General features: G+C 50.0%; 2 protein-coding genes across 3 annotated transcripts; both read left to right on the top strand.

Moving 5' to 3' along the window:
- Positions 1 to 4,365: 4,365 nt before the first annotated feature.
- Positions 4,366 to 9,407, top strand: LOC112675830 (ral guanine nucleotide dissociation stimulator-like). 2 transcript variants are annotated; one of them, XM_049095031.1, is made up of 5 exons: positions 4,366 to 5,502; positions 6,761 to 6,954; positions 7,535 to 7,594; positions 8,502 to 8,695; positions 8,936 to 9,407. In XM_049095031.1, the coding sequence occupies exons 1-5, from the start codon at positions 5,365 to 5,367 to the stop codon at positions 9,268 to 9,270; spliced, it is 921 nt and encodes a 306-aa protein (XP_048950988.1). In that variant the 5' UTR covers positions 4,366 to 5,364; the 3' UTR covers positions 9,271 to 9,407. The 2 variants fall into 2 exon arrangements, with proteins under 2 accessions (XP_048950988.1, XP_035555748.1); XM_035699855.2 differs by having other exon boundaries at positions 8,930 to 9,406.
- Positions 9,408 to 17,210: 7,803 nt separating this feature from the next.
- LOC112675718 (ral guanine nucleotide dissociation stimulator-like) lies at positions 17,211 to 21,370 on the top strand. The gene is made up of 5 exons (XM_025472445.3): positions 17,211 to 17,458; positions 18,716 to 18,909; positions 19,490 to 19,549; positions 20,454 to 20,647; positions 20,882 to 21,370. Exons 1-5 carry the CDS (start codon positions 17,321 to 17,323, stop codon positions 21,220 to 21,222), a joined length of 927 nt encoding a protein of 308 aa, XP_025328230.1. The 5' UTR covers positions 17,211 to 17,320; the 3' UTR covers positions 21,223 to 21,370.
- Positions 21,371 to 24,458: the final 3,088 nt, after the last annotated feature.

Below are 24,458 nucleotides of genomic sequence, written 5' to 3'. Positions count from 1 at the left end.
ACAATAACTCAATACTGAAACTTGATGAAGACATTGCAAGAAAGGAAACCTGCTGAACAATATCTCTTATTGTGCAAAAATCTAAAGACATCTTATAAAAATGAATCCAGTAATATATACATAGACCAGTACATCAAGGCCACAATAGGTTTTATTTTTTTTATTTTTTTTTTTTTTAATTTTTTTTTTTTATTTATTTATGATAGTCACAGAGAGAGAGAGGCAGAGACACAGGCAGAGGGAGAAGCAGGCTCCATGCTCCGGGAGCCCGATGTGGGATTCGATCCCGGGTCTCCAGGATCACGCCCTGGGCCAAAGGCAGGCGCCAAACCGCTGCGCCACCCAGGGATCCCTACAATAGGTTTTATTTCAGGAATTCAGAGTTGTTTTTAACTAGAAAATCAACCAATGTACTTTCTAATTACAATGGAAAATGGTGAACAAATTATGATCATTATCAACAGATGTAGAAAAATGTGGAAAGTTTAGCATTCATTCACAATAAATCTTCTTAGATAAGAAATGAAGGAATCTTTCTTAATCTAATAAAGAGTGTTTAAAAGGTAACCTACAGGGATGCCTGGGTGGCTCAGCGGTTGAGCATCTGCCTTTGGCTCAGGGCATGATCCTGGAGTCCCATGATCAAGTCCCACATCGAGCTCCCTGCATGGAGCCTGCCTCTCCCTCTGCCTATGTGTCTGTCTCTCTCTGTGTGTGTCTCTCATGAATAAATAAATAAAATATTTTTTTAAAAAGGTAACCTACAGCAAAAGCCATATTTAATGGTAAAATATTTTTTTTATTTTTTTTAAGATTTTTATTTATTTATTCATAGACACAGAGAGAGAGGTAGAGACACAGGCAGAGGGAGAAGCAGGCTCCACGCAGGGAGCCCGATGTGGGACTCGATCCCGGGTCTCCAGGATCATACCCAGACTGCAGGCGGTGCCCAACCGCTGCGCCACCGGGGCTGCCCTAATGGTAAAATATTGATAGATTTCTCCTTCAATTCAAGAATGAAATTAGGAAATTTGCTATCACTGTTTATATTTAGTGATGTGTAGGATTTCCTAGCCAGTGGCAAAAAAGATTGATCTATCGACCAGGTATAAGGATTAGAAAGCAAGAAATAAAACTAATTTATAAAGCAAATGACATGACACTATATACAGAAGATTCAAAAGGATCTACAAAGTTTTAAAATTAATAAGCAATTTTTAAGTTTGCTAAATATGTTTGCTGAAACAAATACACAATACATTTTATATATCATCAATAAGCAAATAGAAAACAAATCTTGCAAATAATATCACTAGAAATTCATAAAAATATCAAATATCTTGATCTTTGAAATAAAAAAGTTTGAGAGATCAATATTGAAAACAAATCATTGTTGAAATATTGAAGACCTAATTAAATTGAGTGATATACAATGTTCATATAGTAAGAGCATCAATATTATAAAATTGCCAATTCCTTTCATAGTGACTTACACATTCAATGTAGTCTAAACACTATCAGTTATCTCTAGTGGAAGTTGACGAGTAGATTTAAAAATTTATATGGAAATGAAAGACGTAAAAATTATCTGGGCAGTGTTGACCTAGAAGCCTCACAGTAACAGACATGAAGACCTAGTAAAAGCTATAGTTATCAAGAGGCATGCTATTGGCAAAAGATAGAAATAAATAATTAGAATAAAGAGGCCACAAACCAATACAAGCAAAACAGTACTTATTTTATGACAAAGTGTAATGGTGAAAGACTGTCTTTTAGATAAATGAATCTGAGGCAATTGTATAATCTATGCAGACAAAAAATAAACTTGCCTTGCATCTTTTATAAAAATCAGTACTAGGGATATTTCAGATCTAAATGTGAAAATTCAAACAATAAAGCTCTTATAATTAAACATAGGTAAATTTCTTTATGAGCTTGAATCATGCAGATATTTGTTAAATGGGGCCCAAAATATATTAATCATAAAGGAGAAGTGATAAATTTTTATCATATTTAAATTATGTCCTTCAAAAGATACCATCAGGAAAGGGAAAGACAAGCCAAAATTTGGAGGATGTACATACATACTGTCTGAGAAAGAACTTACAAACAACACATAAAAAGAATTTCTACTAATTAGTAAGTAAACAATAAGTCAAACTAAAAAAAAAAAAAAAGAGTGACATTTTGAATAGGTACTTTACAAAAAAATTACATCCCAGTATGCAAAAAATATATAGGAAGGCATTTAACATTATTAGTCATTATAGAAATGCAAATTAAAATCAATGTGAGGGGGAACCTGGTTTGCTCAGGGGTTGAGTGTCTTCCTTTGGCTCAGGTTGTGATCCCAGGATCCTGGGATTAAGTCCTGCATCAGGCTCTCTGAAGGAGCCTGCTTCTTCCTCTGCCTATGTCTCTGCCTCTCTCTGTCTCTCATGAATAAATAAAATCTTAAAAAATAAAATAAAATCAATATGAGATACCACTACATGATCACAAGAATGACTAAAGTGAAGTATGCAGACAAGAAGGTGGAGCATCTTGAACTTTCACATACTGCTGGTGGATAGAGTCACAGAAGATCAAATTACTGAAAACCAAAATTAGAGTAAAATCTTCAAAAGAATCAGGTGAGAAAATAGTTACAACACTTACAGAGAAACAAGATTAGAATTACAGCAATCTTCTCGTTAGAAGACAAAAGAGCAATACTTATAAACAGGAAAGGAAAGAAGAAAAGCAGGAGCAATGTCAGCCTAGCATTCCCCATGTAGCAAAGTAATCTTTAAAAAAATGAAGGTAAAATAATGAATTTTCAAGATGAATAAAAAGCTGAGGTAACATATTGAAAGCTTTGTATAATCTCCTAAATTTATTCAAAAGGAAGATTTGTAGTCACCATCATATAATTCAAGAACTGATATAACTCAAGTAACTTGGGTAATAATATCTCTAATATCTAGAAATGCATAAAGATGAAGACCATAACTAATATTTTGAACAATTCTACATTGATCTGGGTAGATTTCTGAGCCTATTCAACCTTAAAATGGTAGACATTGGGTCTGTGCTCTACAAAACATAGATTGACTGTAGTTCATAAAAGAGGGATGCATGTTCTCATCGACATGGGATGCTGCTCATACATGCCTAGTGGTTCATATATTCCTTGTGTTTTATCAATTCTCATCTGAAAAGAAGTTAACAAGATATCCGAGACTTAAAGCTGGGATATATTGTCATGTCCTGGTAATCTCTGAGGAAATTATTAAGTGTTTGCAGTAATATTACAAATAATAATTTGATTATATGTGGCAGTAAAGTTTATACAATATTGAATAAATTGTGGTTTTAAGAAAAAAGCAGCATTGGGGCAGCCCAGGTGGATCAGCAGTTTAGCGCCACCTTCAGCCCAGGGCGTGATCCTGGAGTCGCGGGATCAAGTCCCACATCAAGCTCCCTGCATGGAGCCAGCTTCTCCCTCTGCCTGCATCTCTGTCTCTCTGTCTCTCTGTCTCTCTCTCTCCTTCTCCGTGTCTCTCACGAAAAAATAAACAAAATCTTTAAAAAAAGTAAAAAAATAAAAGAAAAAAGCAGTATCAAGAAGTATTTCTTGAGGTTCCTGGGTGGCTTGATTGGTTAAGCATCGGGCTTATGATTTTGGCTCAGGTCGTGATCCCAGAGTCATGAGATTGAGCCCCATGTCTAACTCCATGCTGGGTGTGGAGCCTGCTTAAGATTCTCTCTCTCCCGCTGCCCCTCCTCCCATTCACACATTCTCTCTCTTTAAAAAACAAATATATCTCCAAAAAATGCGATGAATTTAATAAACACTACATATTTAGAAATAGGCTAGAAGAAATCTCAGAGACATAAAAGAGATAATTTTATGCAGATCTAGTTTAAGGTATGGTGATGCCAAAAAGAGACCAAAGAAAAGAATACAGAACTATAGAGGTTCCATGGAATCCATGAGGCACGATCACCCTTACATTCGAGGCTTGCCGTTTCTTTGTGTCACCAAAGTCCTCTTTCTTCTTCTTTTTTTTTTTCTTTTCTTTTTTGTTTATTTATTTATGATAGTCACAGAGAGAGAGAGAGAGAGAGGGGGAGACATAGGCAGAGGGAGAAGCAGGCTCCATGCACCAGGAGCCCGATGTGGGATTCGATCCCAGGTCACCAGGATCGCGCCCAGGGCCCAAGGCAGGCGCCAAACCGCTGCGCTACCCAGGGATTACGCTCCTTCTTCTTTATCCCTCTCTCTGCTTTTCGGTTTGATGAATTATTTTTTCATGATACTATTTTAATTACTCCATTTTCTCCATTCGACATTCAGCTTTATTTTTTTTAATTTAATGATCTTCAACGATGTTGCTTCTCCTCTGCTAACTTCCTAGTTCTGCATCTGTGTCTACATTCATATCCGTGTCTCTGTTTCTCTGTCAGTGTACGTGGACACACAACGTGCTTTCAGTTCAGTTGGGGGTCAAGCCGGAGAGTCAGTGCCTCCTGTCTACTTTCAGTTCTGTGGCTGACAGCAGGTTCCCTAGAGCCCAGGTCAGGGCGACCACTGGGTGCACCGCTGTCCACAGCTCACCCAGTGGGAAGGAGGGAAGGGCCCATAACACACGACAGGCAGGGGTTCAGGATAAGGACGGCCTCACACCTTCTAGGCCGAGACTCTGACACCTTCTGTAGGGTTTGCCTTGGATCCAGGAGCCTAGGATCGTGGGGAGCTATTGCCCATCCCTACCCCGGTGGGACTGTCATCTTCTGGGCCTCCAGTATGAGAGCACTGGTGCCCACGTGTGTGCACATGGACCTCGTGGGCCTGGGCACATGTACACACCAAGGAAGAACATGTGGTTGGAGGTATTTCCCGCATGTGACACCCGCCTCCAATGTCATAGATATGATGCCACAGTGGCCTGGGGACGTCTGGAGGAAGCACCCCCTAGGATAATCCCTGTCCCACGGGCAAGATGCAGACCATCCCCGACGGGCACAACGGCTTCTCTGGGGTCAAAACCGGGGAAGAATGGAAAGTTGTGTCTGAACGCAGGCGTGTGTCCAGGCTGGGGCCCTGGCTGCACACAGTCCTTCCCTGGGGCCTGTGGACAGGGGTGCGGGTGTGTCACTGTGTGCACAGGCCATCGCCTGCAGGGACGGGGGAGCCGTCGGCAGCCCCGAGCGCTGCCCCTGCAGCTTCCTCCAGGAGTGGGTCAGGGAGGGGGTCCCAGGAAGTGAGGTCACTCCCGTGACACAGAGCCCAACAGAACTTGGAACCCCCGTGACCAGGCAACCGCATCTAGTGCAGCCCCACCTCAGGCTCACTTGGCTGGAGACATCCGCTCCTGGAAGATGTTCTCCTGCTGCCGGCCCACCTCTGGGGGCTCTGGCTCCCAGGAACCCCAGGGGTGCCGCTTGTTCCAATGCTGTAGGCTTTGGCTCCAGCATAAAAACCAACGCCTCAGGGCGTTTATCAGGAGGCGCCGTCAGGTAAGCCAGAGCAGGCCAGGCCAGGCCCCCTGTGCCAGCCATCCTGGGTGGCCCCATCCCCTCCTCTTCAGCTTCAGGGAAACAGGGATGTGTGGGCAGGTGCATCCAGGCTGGGGGACGTTGCAGGGCGGCAGGTTCCCCGGTGATCCCTTCAGGGTCACCCTGAGGTCAAGGTGGGCAGGGTGCAAACAGGGCTCCTGAGGTCCTCTTACCCGCCCCAGAGTCCCCCCGAGGCCCTGCAGCCGCATCCCTTTGCTCTCCTTGGGGCGGGGGGGTGCCGCCTGCGCTGTGGTGTGTCTGGATGGGGGCCGCTGGGGGTGCGGCCCAGCCGAGGCGGCCGGACCGGGCGCTGAGGCCTCCTGCCTGGCTGCCGGGCACTGTCTCCACAGAGCTCCACCCGGGACAGGGGGCGCGAGCGGGAGGAAGGGGTGCTCTGCCCCACCGCCTCGAGGAACTGGGAAGTGCCCTGCGCAGCTAACAGAGGCCAGCTCGGGCTCAAATGAGTGCAGGGGCCGGGGCACCCCCGACACCCGGGTCCCCGATGCGGCACGAAGGGCCCCGGGTCCCAGAGGCCAGCCTGCTACTCCCCTGGGCTCCCCCCTACACTCCTGCTCCCACATGAGTCTGCATTCCCCTGCTCCCCACACTTGCCCCAGGGCCCTGCCCCTGCCTGGGCCAGATGCAGAGTCCCTGTGCACAGAGGTGTAGGAATATCAGAGCAGAGCCTTCAGGGGCGGCCTGGTCGCCCAGGGGTTTAGCGCCTGCCTTCCGCCCAGGCCCTGACCCCGCAGGCCCGGGATCGAGTCCCGCCTCGGGCTCTCTGCACCAGGGCTGCTTCTCCCTCTGTCTGTGTGTCTGTCTCTCTCGGTCTCTGTCTCTCTGTGTCTCTTGAGGTCCTTGTACTGATCCAAAATTTTTTGAACATTTATCCTCTAAGATTGTTTCTTTATCGGATAGTTTGTCTTGTTTGTGTAAGAGACAGGCAGAGAGCAGGGAGGGGAGAGGGAGACCCAGGCTCCTGAAGCAGACTGGGCCCCAAGCGCAGGGCCTGCCAGGGCGGGATCCCAGGGTGCTGAGGCCACGACCGGAGCCACAGCCCAGAGTCAGAGGCTAAGTGACTGAGCCACAGGCATCAAGGCCCGGGTTCCTGCCGTGGGCACTCCTGCCCCCCACGGCCCCCGAGAGCTCGGGCTGCGGGCTGCGCTCCCACCCCAGGCCTCCCGGCGGCTCCATGCACGTCCCCTCTGTCCCAACTCAGGGTGCAAGGGCCTCGGCCGGGAAGGCGCCTCCCATCTGCCCGACGAAGCCCAGCCGGACGGAGCTGCTGGAGCAGGAATTCCAACAACTGCTGCCCGCCTTGCTGCGCAGGGATGTCATCTCCGTTTTCATCTTTTTAGACAACTGTCATGGATTTGCCACCACCGACGAGGTGCTGGATCTGCTGTTTACGAAGTGAGCACCTGCGCCTCCGCAGCCCAGGGGTGGGCCACCTGCTGGTGGGGAGGCTGGGAATGGTTCTGAGCTGCCCGGCCTCGGGCCGCTCCCCCGCCTGGAGCAGAGTCCCCCAGGGCACAGTGGGGTCCCAGAGGGCAGCCCCGGGGCCTGGCCTGTGACGGGTCGGCCAGAGGGGCTGTGCCTGTGCTCCGCAGCCGTCCTCCTCCCCCGTGACGGGGCCTGTGCCTCCTCCCCACCGTCACCGGGGTCCTGAGCTGGCCTCTTTTCGCATTGAAAGGGAGGTTGGAGAGTCCATCGGGGGGCTGTGTCCTGGGGCAACCACACAGGGGGACCCCGGGGTCCCCGGGCGCCCAGGCCCACTCAGATATCGGCCGTGGGCCTGGCCGGAGCCTTTCATGCTCAAGCATTCAGGAGGCCCCGGCAGGTGCGGGCGCTTCTCCGGGGGCTGCCCGTGGCCCCCCGCACAGAGCTGACGGCCCCCGGGGCTCCGGCCTAGTCGGGGGTCAGAGGTGACAGCCCCCACGGTGAGAGGTCGCGGCCACAGGATGATTCGTGGGATGCCCCCGCCCTCCCCTAGATATGGGTGCATCGCAGCTGCGAGTGGTGGCGACGACGCGGTCCTGCAGCGCTGGAAACTGTGAGTGACTCCGGCCCCTGCCCGAGGGCCTTCCCTCTCCAGGAGGGCAGCGAGGGGGCTGTGGGCCGGGGTGCTGGACCCTCACCCCACACATCTGCAATTCCCGTGACAGGGTAAAGGTCTAAGGACCCTTCAGGAAAGGAGGAAAGGAGAGCCGTGAATAGGGTGTGGGCTTGGTGGGAGAGCACTGGGACCCCTAAGGGAGACTTGCTCCATGCCCGCCCCTCCCAGCCCTCTGTCTGCCCCACCCTGGGACCCAGAGCAGAGGGGGTGGGGAGCATCGCACTCCCCAATCTGGTGGCACCTGGACCCAGTGCACAGCAGGTGGTTGCCACGAGGGCCATTGAGGGCTCACAGACCCGGTGGCCCTGGCCCCCTGGGAGACGGCAGATTAGAGTCAGTGGAAGGACACCCCCCGGGGCCCCTCATGAGGGAGGCAGCGCAGAGCCACAGGGAGGGAAAGTGGAGGTCCCAGGTGGCTCCTGGCAAGGCCTGGCAGGACACAGAGCCCGAGCCCTCCTGGCTTGGACCTTCCCAGAGCGACAGTGTGTGCAGTGAGGGCAATGACAGGCCAGACGCCCCCCATCCCCGGACGCCTGCCGGTGGATTCAAGGGGAAGTGGGCAGGGAGCCAGGCTGAGGAGGGAGCCCCGCTTCCCAGCAAAGACCGTGATGGTCACACCGCTGGGCGTGGGCTCCCCCGCACAGAGGCTTCGTGCCAGCCCCTCCTCGGGGAGCAGGCCTGTGGCAGGCAGGACCGCCAGGTGGCGGGTGGACGAGGAGCAGGACTGGCCTCCGACAGCCCCGCGCGGGAGGCCGAGGCCCCGGGTCCTGCAGGGCTTCCCCGGGACACCTCGGTGTGAGGGAGCCCTGTCTTCTGACGCCTGTGCCCACCTGTCCCTCCCCAGGGCCATCTGCTGCATCCTGGAGACATGGATGGACTATTATCAGGAGGACTTTTGTCGGCTCCCCCAATCTGCCTCCCTGAAGAAGATTCTGGAATTCATAAGGCAGCGCATGCCAGGCACAGACGTGGAGCTCCGTGCCCGGCGTTACCTGCAACAACTCAGACGCCTCCATGCATCGGAGCCAGAGGCTGGGGGTGAGGAGGCTTGGGGGTGTCCGAGCTGGGGACAGGGTGGGCCCCACGGATCCAGCGTCCGTGCAGCTGGGCCGGGAGCAGGGGTTCGGCTCACACCCCATCCCCACGAGCTGCAGGCTGGGGACACCTCCCAGGGCTCTTGTCCCCCCACACGTTGAGCGGTGGGAAGAGTGTCCTTGATTTGGGAGGGACGTGGAAAGTCCGTCCTGGTGGTGATACTTTGTCTTCTTGCAGCTACAGCTTCGGCCCGAGCAAAAGACCCTGAAGCACTTCCAGAGCCCGCCCCAGCCCCAACTGTGGGGCCTGCTGCCTCGAATGGGCCTGAAGTGCTCGAGGCCGCCCTGGCTGCTGGGGCTGAGGGCTTGGCCCCAGCTGAGGTGCCAGCTGGAGAGGCGAAGCCCCTGCAGATAGTGGTCACTGCTGTAGATCACGGCTGCGCCCTGGACGAGCCACGTGCACCTGCGGCCACCCCGGAGGAGGAGCAGGCCCTGGCACCTGCAACCGGGGTCCCCAGAGTGCCAGAGCCGCCAATTGCCTCTGGGACAACTGGCTTCAACCTCTGCGCAGCCCCCTGACCTCCTCGGGAGCCCGCCCCAGCTCCCACCGCGGGGCTCGTCATGCCTGCAGCCCAATGGAGGCTTGCCCTTCCCGTGTCATTTCACTGTTTCTATATTTTGACTTTTTCTTTAACCTGTGGCTTATGAGTTTTATTGTAATAAAGTATAAGTTAACTTCAAACAAAATTCACTCTGATGCTTTTAAATTATACATCGTGGACCTACACTTTAGGTCCATTCACAGTGTCACAGGTCCCAGAGCCCAGGGCGCCAGGGGACACAGCCCAGGATCGGGTGCTCCCCCGGGTCAGGCAGAGGCCGGGAGGACACAGGACAGCCAGGTGGCTCCTGCCCCCGGGCGGCCCGAGCTGTACAGATCGGCGGGCCCGCCCCTGGAGCATCCAGGCCCCTGCGCACTGGGAGCTGCGGTAGTCACTGCGGGAGCTGACTCCAGAGCTGCACAGCTGGCCGCCCCCACTGTTGTTGTCCCTCCTGGTGTCACCCTGTACCTGGGACTGAGCAGGGGCCTCACAGATAAACAACTCCCACTGAGCCATACACCTGGCAGGGGCCTGGGCAGCTCCCCAGGTGCACACACCTGGGCCTGGGCAGCTCCCCAGGTGCACACACCTGAGAATCAACACAGCAGGCCCCTCCCCCAAAGACCAGCTAGAAGGTCAGGGGAAAGGCAAGGTATTGACCAAGCAGCACCGGAAAGTTCCAGGGGAAGCCGAGGGATTGACAGTATATAGAATCAGAGGATACTGCCCCTTGTTTTTTTCTTTGCTGTTTGTTTCTGTTGTTTCCCCACCCCCTTTTTTCTTTTTTATTTCTTCTTTTCTTTTTTCTCTCTCTCTCTTTTTCTCCTTATTCCTGTACAACTTGTTTTTGGCCACTCCGCACTGAGTAAAATGGCTAGAAGGAAAAACTCACCTCAAAAGAAAGAAATCAGAAACAGTCGTCTCTCCCACAGAGTTACAAGATTTGGATTACAATTCAATGTCAGAAAGCCAATTCAGAAGCACAGTTATAAAGCTATTGGTGGCTCTAGAAAAAAGCATAAAGGACTCAAGAGACTTCATGACTGCAGAATTTAGATCTAATCAGGCCGAAATTAAAAATCAGTTAAATGAGATGCAATCCAAACTGGAGGTCCTAACGACCAGGGTTAACGAGGTAGAAGAACGAGTGAGTGACACAGAAGACAAGTTGATGGCAAGGGCGGAAACTGAGGGAAGAAAAGAAAGACAATTAAGAGACCATGAGGATAGGTTAAGGGAAATAAACGACAGCCTCAGAAGGAAAAATCTACGTTTAATTGGGGTTCCCGAGGGCGCCAAAAGGGACAGAGGTCCAGATTATGTATTTGAACAAATCATAGCTGAAAACTTTCCTAACTTGGGAAGGGAAACAGGCATTTAGATCCAGGAGATAGAGAGATCGCCCCTCCCCCCCGCTTAAATCCATAAAAACCACTCAACATTTAACATTTAATTTAATACTGGAACTTGCAAATTCCAAAGATAAAGAGAAGATCCTTAATGCAGCAAGAGACAAGAAATCACTAGCTTTTATGGGGAGAAGCATTAGGACAACAGCAGACCTCTCCACAGAGACCTGGGAGGTGAGAAAGGGCCGGCAGGATACAGTCAGGGTCCTAAATGAGAGGAACCTGCAGCCAAGAATACTTTATCCAGCAAGGCTCTCATTCAGAATAGAAGGAGAGATAAAGAGCTTCCAAGAGAGGCAGAAACTGACAGGATATGTGACCACCAAGCCGGCTCTGCCAGAAATATTAAGGGGGACCCTGTAAAAGAAAGGGGAAGTCCAAGGAAACAATCCACAAAAACAGGGACTGAATAGGTATCATGATGACACTAAATCCATATCTGTCAATAGTAACTCTGAACGTGAATGGGCTTAATGACCCCATCAAAAGGCGCAGGGTTTCAGACTGGATAAAAAAAAGCAAGACCCATCCATTTGCTGTCTCCAAGAGACTCATTTTAGACATCAGGACACCTACAGCCTGAAAATAAAAGGTTGGAGAACTGTGTACCATTCAAAGAGTCCTCAATAAATGCAGGGGTAGCCATCCTTAGATCAGATAAATTAAAGTTTGTCCCAAAGACTGTAGTGAGAGGTGAAGAGGGACACTATATCATACTTAAAGGATCTATCCAACAAGAGGACCTAACAATCATGAATATTTATGGCCCGGATGCGTGAGCCGCCAAGTATATCAATCAATTAATAACCAAAGTTAAGACATACTTAGATAATAATACACTTATACTTGGTGACTTCAATGTAGCGCTTTCTGCAATCCACAGGTCTTTTAAGCACAACATCTCCAAAGAAACAGCAGCTTTAAATGATACACTGGACCCGATGGATTTCACAGATATTTACAGAACTTTACATGCAAACGCAACTGAATACACATTCTTCTCAAGTGCACATGGGTCTTTCTCCAGAAGAGACCACAAACTGGGTCACACATCAGGTCTTAATTGATACCAAAAGATTGGGATCGACCCTGTGTATTTTCAGACCATAATGCTTTGAAACTAGAACTAAATCACAAGAAGAAGTTTGGAAGGATTTCAAATATGTGGAGGTTAAGGACCATCCTGCTACAAGGTGAAAGGGTCAACCACGAAATTAGAGAAGAATTAAAAAGATTCATGGAAACTAATGAGAATGAAGACACCACCATTCAAAATCTTTGGGATACAGCAAAAGCAGTCCTGAGGGGGGGAAATACATCGCAATACAAGCATCCATCCAAAAACTGGAAAGAACTCAAATACAAAAGCTAACCTTCCACCTAAGGGAGCTGGTCAAAGACAGCAAATAGATCCTACACCCAGCAGAAGAAGAGGGTTAAAAAAGACTCGAGCAGAACTCAATGAAATAGAGACCAGAAGAACTGTGGAACAGATCAACAAAACCAGGAGTTGGTTCTTTGAAACAATTAATAAGGTAGATAAACCATTAGCCAGCCTTATTTGAAAGAAGACAGAAAACACTCAAATTAATAAAATCATGATGAGAAAGGAGAGATCACTACTAACACCAAAGAAAGGACCTAGAGTGTATTCTATATGTTAAGCAAAGTCAGTCATTCAGAGAAAATACCAGATGATTTCACTCATATGTGGAATTAAAACAACAACAACAACAACAACAACAACAACAACAACAAACGAATATAGGGGAAGGAAGGAAAAGAGTGGGAGGTATACTATAAGAGATTCTTTAGTACAGAGAACAACAGGCTTGCTGGAGGGAAGGAGGGCATGGGATTGGCGTGGTGATTGGCAGTGAGGAGGGCACTTGTTGTGATGAGCACTGGGTGTTATAGGTAAGTGATGAATCACTAAACACTAGTCTTGAACCAATATTACAGTATATGTTAAGTAACTAGAATTTAAGTAAAAACTTGAAAAAAGTAAGGAAAGAAGACTCATGGAATGGTAAAGCTTGCAGGGACCATGGTAGTCCAGTAGCAAGCACCTTGTGCATTAAAAGATGAGGAAGGGGCGCCTGGATGGCACAGTCAGTTATGTGACCAACTGTTGGGTTCAGCTTGGATCCTGATCTCGGGGTCATGAGGTCGAGTCCCACATCGGGCTCCGTGCTCAATCTGGAGCGTGTTCTCCCTCTCTCTCTAACTCCCCCTTGTGCTCTCTCTCCCTCTCTCTGAAAAAAAATAAGATGAGAGAAATAAATCACATTTTCAGACACAGTGCAGACCCTGGAGCTACAAAGCCTCACCTATACCACATGCACTACCCTGCTTGCCTCATCTTTCCTCAATCTCCCTTTTCTGCTCTCTCTTCCTCCTTTTTCTTTCCTAGACACCATATGCTTAGTGAGGCCAGAGGACCAAGAGCTAAAAATGTCCTGGGTGTGGCCCTTCATAAAGGCTTTCAACAAAGGCACTTACCTTGAAGTGGAAGCCATGATGAGCCAGAAACAGAGATTTGTCTATATGTGCAGAGTCAAAGAACCTGTAAGACAGCAAAAGTCGATTTTTTAAAATTGTATGCTGGGCCGCCCGGGTGGCTCAGTGGTTTGGTGACTGCCTTCGGCCCAGGGTGTGATCCTGGAGACCCAGGATCAAGTCCCACGTCAGGCTTCTGCGTGGAGCCTGCTTCTCCCTCTGCCTGTGTCTGTGCCTCTCTCTCCCTCTGTGTCTCTCTCATGAATAAATAAAGAAAATCTTTAAAAAATAAAAAATAAAATAAAATATGTATTCTTTCATTGTAAAGGGCCTTAACTATCAATTTCACTTAAAAAAAATTGTATGCTAATTAGCAAGGAATAGGACCTTCTCCACCATTTAAGTGAAAAAAAAAAACAAAAACAAAAACAAAAAAACCAAAACACATTTTTAGCCTAAAGTTCACCAGCAGTAAGCAGAGGATGGATTGAATACACACAGCAGAGGGGGTCTAGGCAACTGGCCAATCAGAGGGAAAAACAACGAGCCCTCCACCTCCTGCTGAAACATATTATAGGGCAAAGGTTTTCACCGTCAAAACTACTGGCATGTGGGCCGGATGAGCCTTTGTTGGGGGGCTGTCCTGTGAATTACGGGATTTTAACAGCTTTCCGGAACTCTACACTAGATGCCAGTAAAACACGGATCCCCTACCTGTGAAATCAAACATGTTTCCAGATATTGCCGTACGTCCCATGGGGGACAAAATTGCACCTGGTTGACAACTATTATTCTATCTATATCAAGACTACCAATAGATCCTACTGTAAAAAGGAAATACTGTCTACTAGTGCTGCCCAATATGGTATGTGGTTATTACATATCTGATATATATGGCGAGTGTGATTGAGAAAGTGAATTTTCTCAATTATATAAAATTTTATATAATTTTAATTAATTTTAATGTAAATTGTCACATGTGCCTGGCCAGTGACCACCGCATTAGTGAAGTCCCGGATGTATAAAGAGCCAATTATGAAACAACGTTCTCTTAACAACCAACAGGTCAAAGAAGAAAAAATTCTTTCATAGAATAACTTAAGGGGGAAATTAAAAAGCATCTTGAGGCCATCTGGGTGGCTCAGTTGGTTAAGCCTTCGACTCCTGATTTGGCTCAGATCAGGATCTCAGGATCTTGAGATCGAGCCCTGTGCCGGGTTCTGCAGTGAGTGTGGAGCCTGCTTAAGATTCTCCCTCTCCTTTCCCCCTGCCCCAACCCACTCCTGGGTTCTCTTTCTTACATAAATACATAGTATCTCGAAACAAATGAAACAAGGAAACCCAATATACTAAAATATTTAGGCTGCAGCAAAAGATTTCTAGGAGAGCTTAATGCTATAAACACATACTGAAAAAAAAAATATATATAAGTATCTCAAGGAACTCTAGAAAGAATAGATGAATGGATAAAGAAGACGTGGTACATATGCGATGGAGTATTATACAGTTATACAAAAGAATGAAATCTCGTCATTTGGAATGACGTACATGGAGCTAAAGAGTAATACTAAGTGAAATAAGTGAGTCAGAGAAACACAAATACCATATGATTTCATTCCTAAGTGTAATTTAAGAAACAAAAAAAAGAATGTGCAAAATAGCAAAAGACTCAAACTTTTCCTCTAAAAATAGGATCAAAATAAAGTTCTTTACTCTGGCCTTTCCATCAAATATAGTACTAGAAAACTTAGCCAGAGCAATTAGGCAAGTAAAAGAAACAAAAACATCCAAACTGGAAAGGAAGAAGAATAATCATATTTGCATATACCATAATCTTATACGTAGAAATCGTAAGGATTAAAAAAGTTAGAAGCAGTAAACAAATTCAACAAGGTTGCAGAAATGAAAACCAACACACCAAGAAGCACTTGCATCTCTATATGTTAACAATGAACAATTTGAAGTGGAACTCAAGAACACAACTCCATTTACCACAACACTGAAAAAAGTAAGATATTCAGGAATAAGATTAATGAAAGAAGTGAAAGAATCATACACTGAAAATGAGGAAAACATATGTAAGAGTAATGTTTTAAAAAAAAACCCAAAAATAGGGGATCCCTGGGTGGCGCAGTGGTTTAGCGCCTGCCTTTGGCCCAGGGCGCGATCCTGGAGACCCGGGATCGAATCCCACGTCAGGCTCCCGGTGCATGGAGCCTGCTTCTCCCTCTGCCTGTGTCTCTGCCTCTCTCTCTCTCTCTCTGTGACTATCATAAATAAATAAAAAAATTAAAAAAAAATAATAAAAAAAAATAAAAAAAAACCAAAAATAGATATCTTGTGTTCATAAGTTGATAGACTTAATATTTTTTATGAGAGACACACGGAGAGCGAGGCAGAGACACAGGCAGAGAGAGAAGCAAGCCCCGTGCAGGGAGCCTGATGGGGGACTCGATCCGGGGACTCCAGGATCATGCCCTGACCCAAAGGCAGACGCTTAACCACAGAGCCACCCGGGCGTCCCGATGATAGACTTAATATTGCTGAAAATGTCAATGCTGCCCAAAGTACTTCACAGGATCAAAATCAAAATCCCGATACCATTTTTTTTCCAGAAATCGAAAAATCCGTCCTAAAATTATTTGGAATCAAGGGAAGCCAAATAGCCCAGATAACTTTGAGAAAAAGAACAAAGTGGGAGAATTCACATGTCCTCATTTCGATACATTGTCCAGCTAAAGAAGTCAAAATAGCATGGCCCTGGTATAAAGGTAGGTCTACACAGACCAGTGAAGTGTAACAGAACCAGAAAGAAAGCCTCATGTATATGGTCGGGTAATCTTCAAAAAGGATGTAAAAACTACTCAATAGGGAAAGGAGAGTCTCTCTAACAAATGCTGTTGAAAACACTGAGTATCTACATGCAAAACAATAAAGTGGGCTCTTGCCTGACATCATGTACAAAGACTTAACTCAAAATGTATCAAAGAACTAAACGTAAAAGTTAAAATTGTAAAACGCTTGCAAGGAAACATAGGGAAAAGATTCACAATATTAGATCTGCCAATGATTTCTTTCTTTTTTTCAACAGGCTCCATACCCAGGGTGGAGCCTATTATGGGGCCTGAACTCACAACCCTGAGATCAAGACCTGAGCTGACATTGAGTCATATGCTTACTGACTGAGCCACCCAGGATCCACGGACCTGGCAGTGATTTCCTGACTACGATACCAAAGCACCAGCAAACAAGTAAACATAGACAAATGGGGTCTATAAAACTTCAAATGCACCAAAGGATACAATCTAGAGAGTGAAGAGACAACGAATAGAATGGGAAAAATATGTGCAAACCATGTATTTGACAATAAGTTAATATACAAAAAACTCCTACGAACTTCGTCACAAGGCAACAAGTAGCCCAATGGAAGAAAGGACGAAGAGCCTGTACAGACATTCCTTGAAAGAAGATGTATAAATGGCCAATGAACCTATGAAATGATGCTCCACATCACTAACCATCAAAAAGGCAAATCACAACCACGATGAGGGTCACCTCACACCCATTAGGATGACCACTGTTAAAAATAAAATGTTGGCAAGGATATGGAGAAATCAGGACACTTGTGCATTGCTGATAGGAATGTAACATGGTGCAACCACTATGTAAACAGTATGAGAGTTCCTCAAAAAATTAAAACTACAACTACCATATAATCCAGCAATCCTATTTCTGGGGTACGTGTAGTCAAAAGAATTGAAAGCAGGGTCGCCAAGAGACCTCCATCCTCATAGAAGCATTCTGTATCATAGCCAAGGGCTGGGAGCAACTCAGATGTCCATCAAAGGTAAATGGATAAAGAAAATGTGGTGTATACTGATTTTTATTTATTTATGAGAGACACACGGGGAGAGAGGCAGAGACACATGCAGGGAGCCTGAGGGGGGACTCAATCTCGGGTCCCCAGGATCAGGTGGGGGTCAGGGAGGGGGTCCCAGGAAGTGAGGTCACTCCCGTGACACAGAGCCCAACAGAACTTGGAACCCCCGTGACCAGGCAACCGCATCTAGTGCAGCCCCACCTCAGGCTCACTTGGCTGGAGACATCCGCTCCTGGAAGATGTTCTCCTGCTGCCGGCCCACCTCTGGGGGCTCTGGCTCCCAGGAACCCCAGGGGTGCCGCTTGTTCCAATGCTGTAGGCTTTGGCTCCAGCATAAAAACCAACGCCTCAGGGCGTTTATCAGGAGGCGCCGTCAGGTAAGCCAGAGCAGGCCAGGCCAGGCCCCCTGTGCCAGCCATCCTGGGTGGCCCCATCCCCTCCTCTTCAGCTTCAGGGAAACAGGGATGTGTGGGCAGGTGCATCCAGGCTGGGGGACGTTGCAGGGCGGCAGGTTCCCCGGTGATCCCTTCAGGGTCACCCTGAGGTCAAGGTGGGCAGGGTGCAAACAGGGCTCCTGAGGTCCTCTTACCCGCCCCAGAGTCCCCCCGAGGCCCTGCAGCCGCATCCCTTTGCTCTCCTTGGGGCGGGGGGGTGCCGCCTGCGCTGTGGTGTGTCTGGATGGGGGCCGCTGGGGGTGCGGCCCAGCCGAGGCGGCCGGACCGGGCGCTGAGGCCTCCTGCCTGGCTGCCGGGCACTGTCTCCACAGAGCTCCACCCGGGACAGGGGGCGCGAGCGGGAGGAAGGGGTGCTCTGCCCCACCGCCTCGAGGAACTGGGAAGTGCCCTGCGCAGCTAACAGAGGCCAGCGCGGGCTCAAATGAGTGCAGGGGCCGGGGCACCCCCGACACCCGGGTCCCCGATGCGGCACGAAGGGCCCCGGGTCCCAGAGGCCAGCCTGCTACTCCCCTGGGCTCCCCCCTACACTCCTGCTCCCACATGAGTCTGCATTCCCCTGCTCCCCACACTTGCCCCAGGGCCCTGCCCCTGCCTGGGCCAGATGCAGAGTCCCTGTGCACAGAGGTGTAGGAATATCAGAGCAGAGCCTTCAGGGGCGGCCTGGTCGCCCAGGGGTTTAGCGCCTGCCTTCCGCCCAGGCCCTGACCCCGCAGGCCCGGGATCGAGTCCCGCCTCGGGCTCTCTGCACCAGGGCTGCTTCTCCCTCTGTCTGTGTGTCTGTCTCTCTCGGTCTCTGTCTCTCTGTGTCTCTTGAGGTCCTTGTACTGATCCAAAATTTTTTGAACATTTATCCTCTAAGATTGTTTCTTTATCGGATAGTTTGTCTTGTTTGTGTAAGAGACAGGCAGAGAGCAGGGAGGGGAGAGGGAGACCCAGGCTCCTGAAGCAGACTGGGCCCCAAGCGCAGGGCCTGCCAGGGCGGGATCCCAGGGTGCTGAGGCCACGACCGAGCCACAGCCCAGAGTCAGAGGCTAAGTGACTGAGCCACAGGCATCAAGGCCCGGGTTCCTGCCGGGGGCACTCCTGCCCCCCACGGCCCCCGAGAGCTCGGGCTGCGGGCTGCGCTCCCACCCCAGGCCTCCCGGCGGCTCCATGCACGTCCCCTCTGTCCCACCTCAGGGTGCAAGGGCCTCGGCCGGGAAGGCGCCTCCCATCTGCCCGACGAAGCCCAGCCGGACGGAGCTGCTGGAGCAGGAATTCCAACAACTGCTGCCCGCCTTGCTGCGCAGGGATGTCATCTCCGTTTTCATCTTTTTAGACAACTGTCATGGATTTGCCACCACCGACGAGGTGCTGGATCTGCTGTTTACGAAGTGAGCACCTGCGCCTCCGCAGCCCAGGGGTGGGCCACCTGCTGGTGGGGAGGCTGGGAATGGTTCTGAGCTGCCCGGCCTCGGGCCGCTCCCCCGCCTGGAGCAGAGTCCCCCAGGGCACAGTGGGGTCCCGGAGGGCAGCCCCGGGGCCTGGCCTGTGGCGGGTCGGCCAGAGGGGCTGTGCCTGTGCTCCGCAGCCGTCCTCCTCCCCCGTGACGGGGCCTGTGCCTCCTCCCCACCGTCACCGGGGTCCTGAGCTGGCCTCTTTTCGCATTGAAAGGGAGGTTGGAGAGTCCATCGGGGGGCTGTGTCCTGGGGCAACCACACAGGGGGACCCCGGGGTCCCCGGGCGCCCAGGCCCACTCAGATATCGGCCGTGGGCCTGGCCGGAGCCTTTCATGCTCAAGCATTCAGGAGGCCCCGGCAGGTGCGGGCGCTTCTCCGGGGGCTGCCCGTGGCCCCCCGCACAGAGCTGACGGCCCCCGGGGCTCCGGCCTAGTCGGGGGTCAGAGGTGACAGCCCCCACGGTGAGAGGTCGCGGCCACAGGATGATTCGTGGGATGCCCCCGCCCTCCCCTAGATATGGGTGCATCGCAGCTGCGAGTGGTGGCGACGACGCGGTCCTGCAGCGCTGGAAACTGTGAGTGACTCCGGCCCCTGCCCGAGGGCCTTCCCTCTCCAGGAGGGCAGCGAGGGGGCTGTGGGCCGGGGTGCTGGACCCTCACCCCACACATCTGCAATTCCCGTGACAGGGTAAAGGTCTAAGGACCCTTCAGGAAAAGAGGAAAGGAGAGCCGTGAATAGGGTGTGGGCTTGGTGGGAGAGCACTGGGACCCCTAAGGGAGACTTGCTCCATGCCCGCCCCTCCCAGCCCTCTGTCTGCCCCACCCTGGGACCCAGAGCAGAGGGGGTGGGGAGCATCGCACTCCCCAATCTGGTGGCACCTGGACCCAGTGCACAGCAGGTTGCCACGAGGGCCATTGAGGGCTCACAGACCCGGTGGCCCTGGCCCCCTGGGAGACGGCAGATTAGAGTCAGTGGAAGGACACCCCCCGGGGCCCCTCATGAGGGAGGCAGCGCAGAGCCACAGGGAGGGAAAGTGGAGGTCCCAGGTGGCTCCTGGCAAGGCCTGGCAGGACACAGAGCCCGAGCCCTCCTGGCTTGGACCTTCCCAGAGCGACAGTGTGTGCAGTGAGGGCAATGACAGGCCAGACGCCCCCCATCCCCGGACGCCTGCCGGTGGATTCAAGGGGAAGTGGGCAGGGAGCCAGGCTGAGGAGGGAGCCCCGCTTCCCAGCAAAGACCGTGATGGTCACACCGCTGGGCGTGGGCTCCCCCGCACAGAGGCTTCGTGCCAGCCCCTCCTCGGGGAGCAGGCCTGTGGCAGGCAGGACCGCCAGGTGGCGGGTGGACGAGGAGCAGGACTGGCCTCCGACAGCCCCGCGCGGGAGGCCGAGGCCCCGGGTCCTGTAGGGCTTCCCCGGGACACCTCGGTGTGAGGGAGCCCTGTCTTCTGACGCCTGTGCCCACCTGTCCCTCCCCAGGGCCATCTGCTGCATCCTGGAGACATGGATGGACTATTATCAGGAGGACTTTTGTCGGCTCCCCCAATCTGCCTCCCTGAAGAAGATTCTGGAATTCATAAGGCAGCGCATGCCAGGCACAGACGTGGAGCTCCGTGCCCGGCGTTACCTGCAACAACTCAGACGCCTCCATGCATCGGAGCCAGAGGCTGGGGGTGAGGAGGCTTGGGGGTGTCCGAGCTGGGGACAGGGTGGGCCCCACGGATCCAGCGTCCGTGCAGCTGGGCCGGGAGCAGGGGTTCGGCTCACACCCCATCCCCACGAGCTGCAGGCTGGGGACACCTCCCAGGGCTCTTGTCCCCCCACACGTTGAGCGGTGGGAAGAGTGTCCTTGATTTGGGAGGGACGTGGAAAGTCCGTCCTGGTGGTGATACTTTGTCTTCTTGCAGCTACAGCTTCGGCCCGAGCAAAAGACCCTGAAGCACTTCCAGAGCCCGCCCCAGCCCCAACTGTGGGGCCTGCTGCCTCGAATGGGCCTGAAGTGCTCGAGGCCGCCCTGGCTGCTGGGGCTGAGGGCTTGGCCCCAGCTGAGGTGCCAGCTGGAGAGGCGAAGCCCCTGCAGATAGTGGTCACTGCTGTAGATCACGGCTGCGCCCTGGACGAGCCACGTGCACCTGCGGCCACCCCGGAGGAGGAGCAGGCCCTGGCACCTGCAACCGGGGTCCCCAGAGTGCCAGAGCCGCCAATTGCCTCTGGGACAACTGGCTTCAACCTCTGCGCAGCCCCCTGACCTCCTCGGGAGCCCGCCCCAGCTCCCACCGCAGGGCTCGTCATGCCTGCAGCCCAATGGAGGCTTGCCCTTCCCGTGTCATTTCACTGTTTCTATATTTTGACTTTTTCTTTAACCTGTGGCTTATGAGTTTTATTGTAATAAAGTATAAGTTAACTTCAAACAAAATTCACTCTGATGCTTTTAAATTATACATCGTGGACCTACACTTTAGGTCCATTCACAGTGTCACAGGTCCCAGAGCCCAGGGCGCCAGGGGACACAGCCCAGGATCGGGTGCTCCCCCGGGTCAGGCAGAGGCCGGGAGGACACAGGACAGCCAGGTGGCTCCTGCCCCCGGGCGGCCCGAGCTGTACAGATCGGCGGGCCCGCCCCTGGAGCATCCAGGCCCCTGCGCACTGGGAGCTGCGGTAGTCACTGCGGGAGCTGACTCCAGGGTTGCACAGCTGGCCGCCCCCACTGTTGTTGTCCCTCCTGGTGTCACCCTGTACCTGGGACTGAGCAGGGGCCTCACAGATAAACAACTCCCACTGAGCCATACACCTGGCAGGGGCCTGGGCAGCTCCCCAGGTGCACACACCTGGGCCTGGGCAGCTCCCCAGGTGCACACACCTGAGAATCAACACAGCAGGCCCCTCCCCCAAAGACCAGCTAGAAGGTCAGGGGAAAGGCAAGGTATTGACCAAGCAGCACCTGGAAAGTTCCAGGGGAAGCCGAGGGATTGACAGTATATAGAATCAGAGGATACTGCCCCTTGTTTTTTTCTTTGCTGTTTGTTTCTGTTGTTTCCCCACCCCCTTTTTTCTTTTTTATTTCTTCTTTTCTTTTTTTCTCTCTCTCTCTTTTTCTCCTTATTCCTGTACAACTTGTTTTTGGCCACTCCGCACTGAGTAAAATGGCTAGAAGGAAAAACTCACCTCAAAAGAAAGAAATCAGAAACAGTCGTCTCTCCCACAGAGTTACAAGATTTGGATTACAATTCAATGTCAGAAAGCCAATTCAGAAGCACAATTATAAAGCTATTGGTGGCTCTAGAAAAAAGCATAAAGGACTCAAGAGACTTCATGACTGCAGAATTTAGATCTAATCAGGCTGAAATTAAAAATCAGTTAAATGAGATGCAATCCAAACTGGAGGTCCTAACGACCAGGGTTAACGAGGTAGAAGAACGAGTGAGTGACACAGAAGACAAGTTGATGGCAAGGGCGGAAACTGAGGGAAGAAAAGAAAGACAATTAAGAGACCATGAGGATAGGTTAAGGGAAATAAACGACAGCCTCAGAAGGAAAAATCTACGTTTAATTGGGGTTCCCGAGGGCGCCAAAAGGGACAGAGGTCCAGATTATGTATTTGAACAAATCATAGCTGAAAACTTTCCTAACTTGGGAAGGGAAACAGGCATTTAGATCCAGGAGATAGAGAGATCGCCCCTCCCCCCCGCTTAAATCCATAAAAACCACTCAACATTTAACATTTAATTTAATACTGGAACTTGCAAATTCCAAAGATAAAGAGAAGATCCTTAATGCAGCAAGAGACAAGAAATCACTAGCTTTTATGGGGAGAAGCATTAGGACAACAGCAGACCTCTCCACAGAGACCTGGGAGGTGAGAAAGGGCCGGCAGGATACAGTCAGGGTCCTAAATGAGAGGAACCTGCAGCCAAGAATACTTTATCCAGCAAGGCTCTCATTCAGAATAGAAGGAGAGATAAAGAGCTTCCAAGAGAGGCAGAAACTGACAGGATATGTGACCACCAAGCCGGCTCTGCCAGAAATATTAAGGGGGACCCTGTAAAAGAAAGGGGAAGTCCAAGGAAACAATCCACAAAAACAGGGACTGAATAGGTATCATGATGACACTAAATCCATATCTGTCAATAGTAACTCTGAACGTGAATGGGCTTAATGACCCCATCAAAAGGCGCAGGGTTTCAGACTGGATAAAAAAAAGCAAGACCCATCCATTTGCTGTCTCCAAGAGACTCATTTTAGACATCAGGACACCTACAGCCTGAAAATAAAAGGTTGGAGAACTGTGTACCATTCAAAGAGTCCTCAATAAATGCAGGGGTAGCCATCCTTAGATCAGATAAATTAAAGTTTGTCCCAAAGACTGTAGTGAGAGGTGAAGAGGGACACTATATCATACTTAAAGGATCTATCCAACAAGAGGACCTAACAATCATGAATATTTATGGCCCGGATGCGTGAGCCGCCAAGTATATCAATCAATTAATAACCAAAGTTAAGACATACTTAGATAATAATACACTTATACTTGGTGACTTCAATGTAGCGCTTTCTGCAATCCACAGGTCTTTTAAGCACAACATCTCCAAAGAAACAGCAGCTTTAAATGATACACTGGACCCGATGGATTTCACAGATATTTACAGAACTTTACATGCAAACGCAACTGAATACACATTCTTCTCAAGTGCACATGGGTCTTTCTCCAGAAGAGACCACAAACTGGGTCACACATCAGGTCTTAATTGATACCAAAAGATTGGGATCGACCCTGTGTATTTTCAGACCATAATGCTTTGAAACTAGAACTAAATCACAAGAAGAAGTTTGGAAGGATTTCAAATATGTGGAGGTTAAGGACCATCCTGCTACAAGGTGAAAGGGTCAACCACGAAATTAGAGAAGAATTAAAAAGATTCATGGAAACTAATGAGAATGAAGACACCACCATTCAAAATCTTTGGGATACAGCAAAAGCAGTCCTGAGGGGGGGAAATACATCGCAATACAAGCATCCATCCAAAAACTGGAAAGAACTCAAATACAAAAGCTAACCTTCCACCTAAGGGAGCTGGTCAAAGACAGCAAATAGATCCTACACCCAGCAGAAGAAGAGGGTTAAAAAAGACTCGAGCAGAACTCAATGAAATAGAGACCAGAAGAACTGTGGAACAGATCAACAAAACCAGGAGTTGGTTCTTTGAAACAATTAATAAGGTAGATAAACCATTAGCCAGCCTTATTTGAAAGAAGACAGAAAACACTCAAATTAATAAAATCATGATGAGAAAGGAGAGATCACTACTAACACCAAAGAAAGGACCTAGAGTGTATTCTATATGTTAAGCAAAGTCAGTCATTCAGAGAAAATACCAGATGATTTCACTCATATGTGGAATTAAAACAACAACAACAACAACAACAACAACAACAACAACAAACGAATATAGGGGAAGGAAGGAAAAGAGTGGGAGGTATACTATA

This window comes from Canis lupus, chromosome 16 (genome assembly GCF_003254725.2).
Source record: "Canis lupus dingo isolate Sandy chromosome 16, ASM325472v2, whole genome shotgun sequence".
Lineage (NCBI taxonomy): Eukaryota > Metazoa > Chordata > Mammalia > Carnivora > Canidae > Canis > Canis lupus.
This window is presented reverse-complemented; position numbering and strand designations above follow the sequence as displayed.

Excerpts from the sequence above, each read along its gene's own strand:
- LOC112675830 (XM_035699855.2), top strand. The coding sequence starts at position 5,365 with ATGTTCTCCTGCTGCCGGCCCACCTCTGGGGGCTCTGGCTCCCAGGAA. Across the intron at positions 6,955-7,534 it reads CTGGATCTGCTGTTTACGAA|ATATGGGTGCATCGCAGCTG; the intron begins GTGAGCACCTGC and ends GCCCTCCCCTAG. Across the intron at positions 7,595-8,501 it reads GTCCTGCAGCGCTGGAAACT|GGCCATCTGCTGCATCCTGG; the intron begins GTGAGTGACTCC and ends GTCCCTCCCCAG.
- LOC112675718 (XM_025472445.3), top strand. The coding sequence starts at position 17,321 with ATGTTCTCCTGCTGCCGGCCCACCTCTGGGGGCTCTGGCTCCCAGGAA. Across the intron at positions 18,910-19,489 it reads CTGGATCTGCTGTTTACGAA|ATATGGGTGCATCGCAGCTG; the intron begins GTGAGCACCTGC and ends GCCCTCCCCTAG. Across the intron at positions 20,648-20,881 it reads ATCGGAGCCAGAGGCTGGGG|CTACAGCTTCGGCCCGAGCA; the intron begins GTGAGGAGGCTT and ends GTCTTCTTGCAG.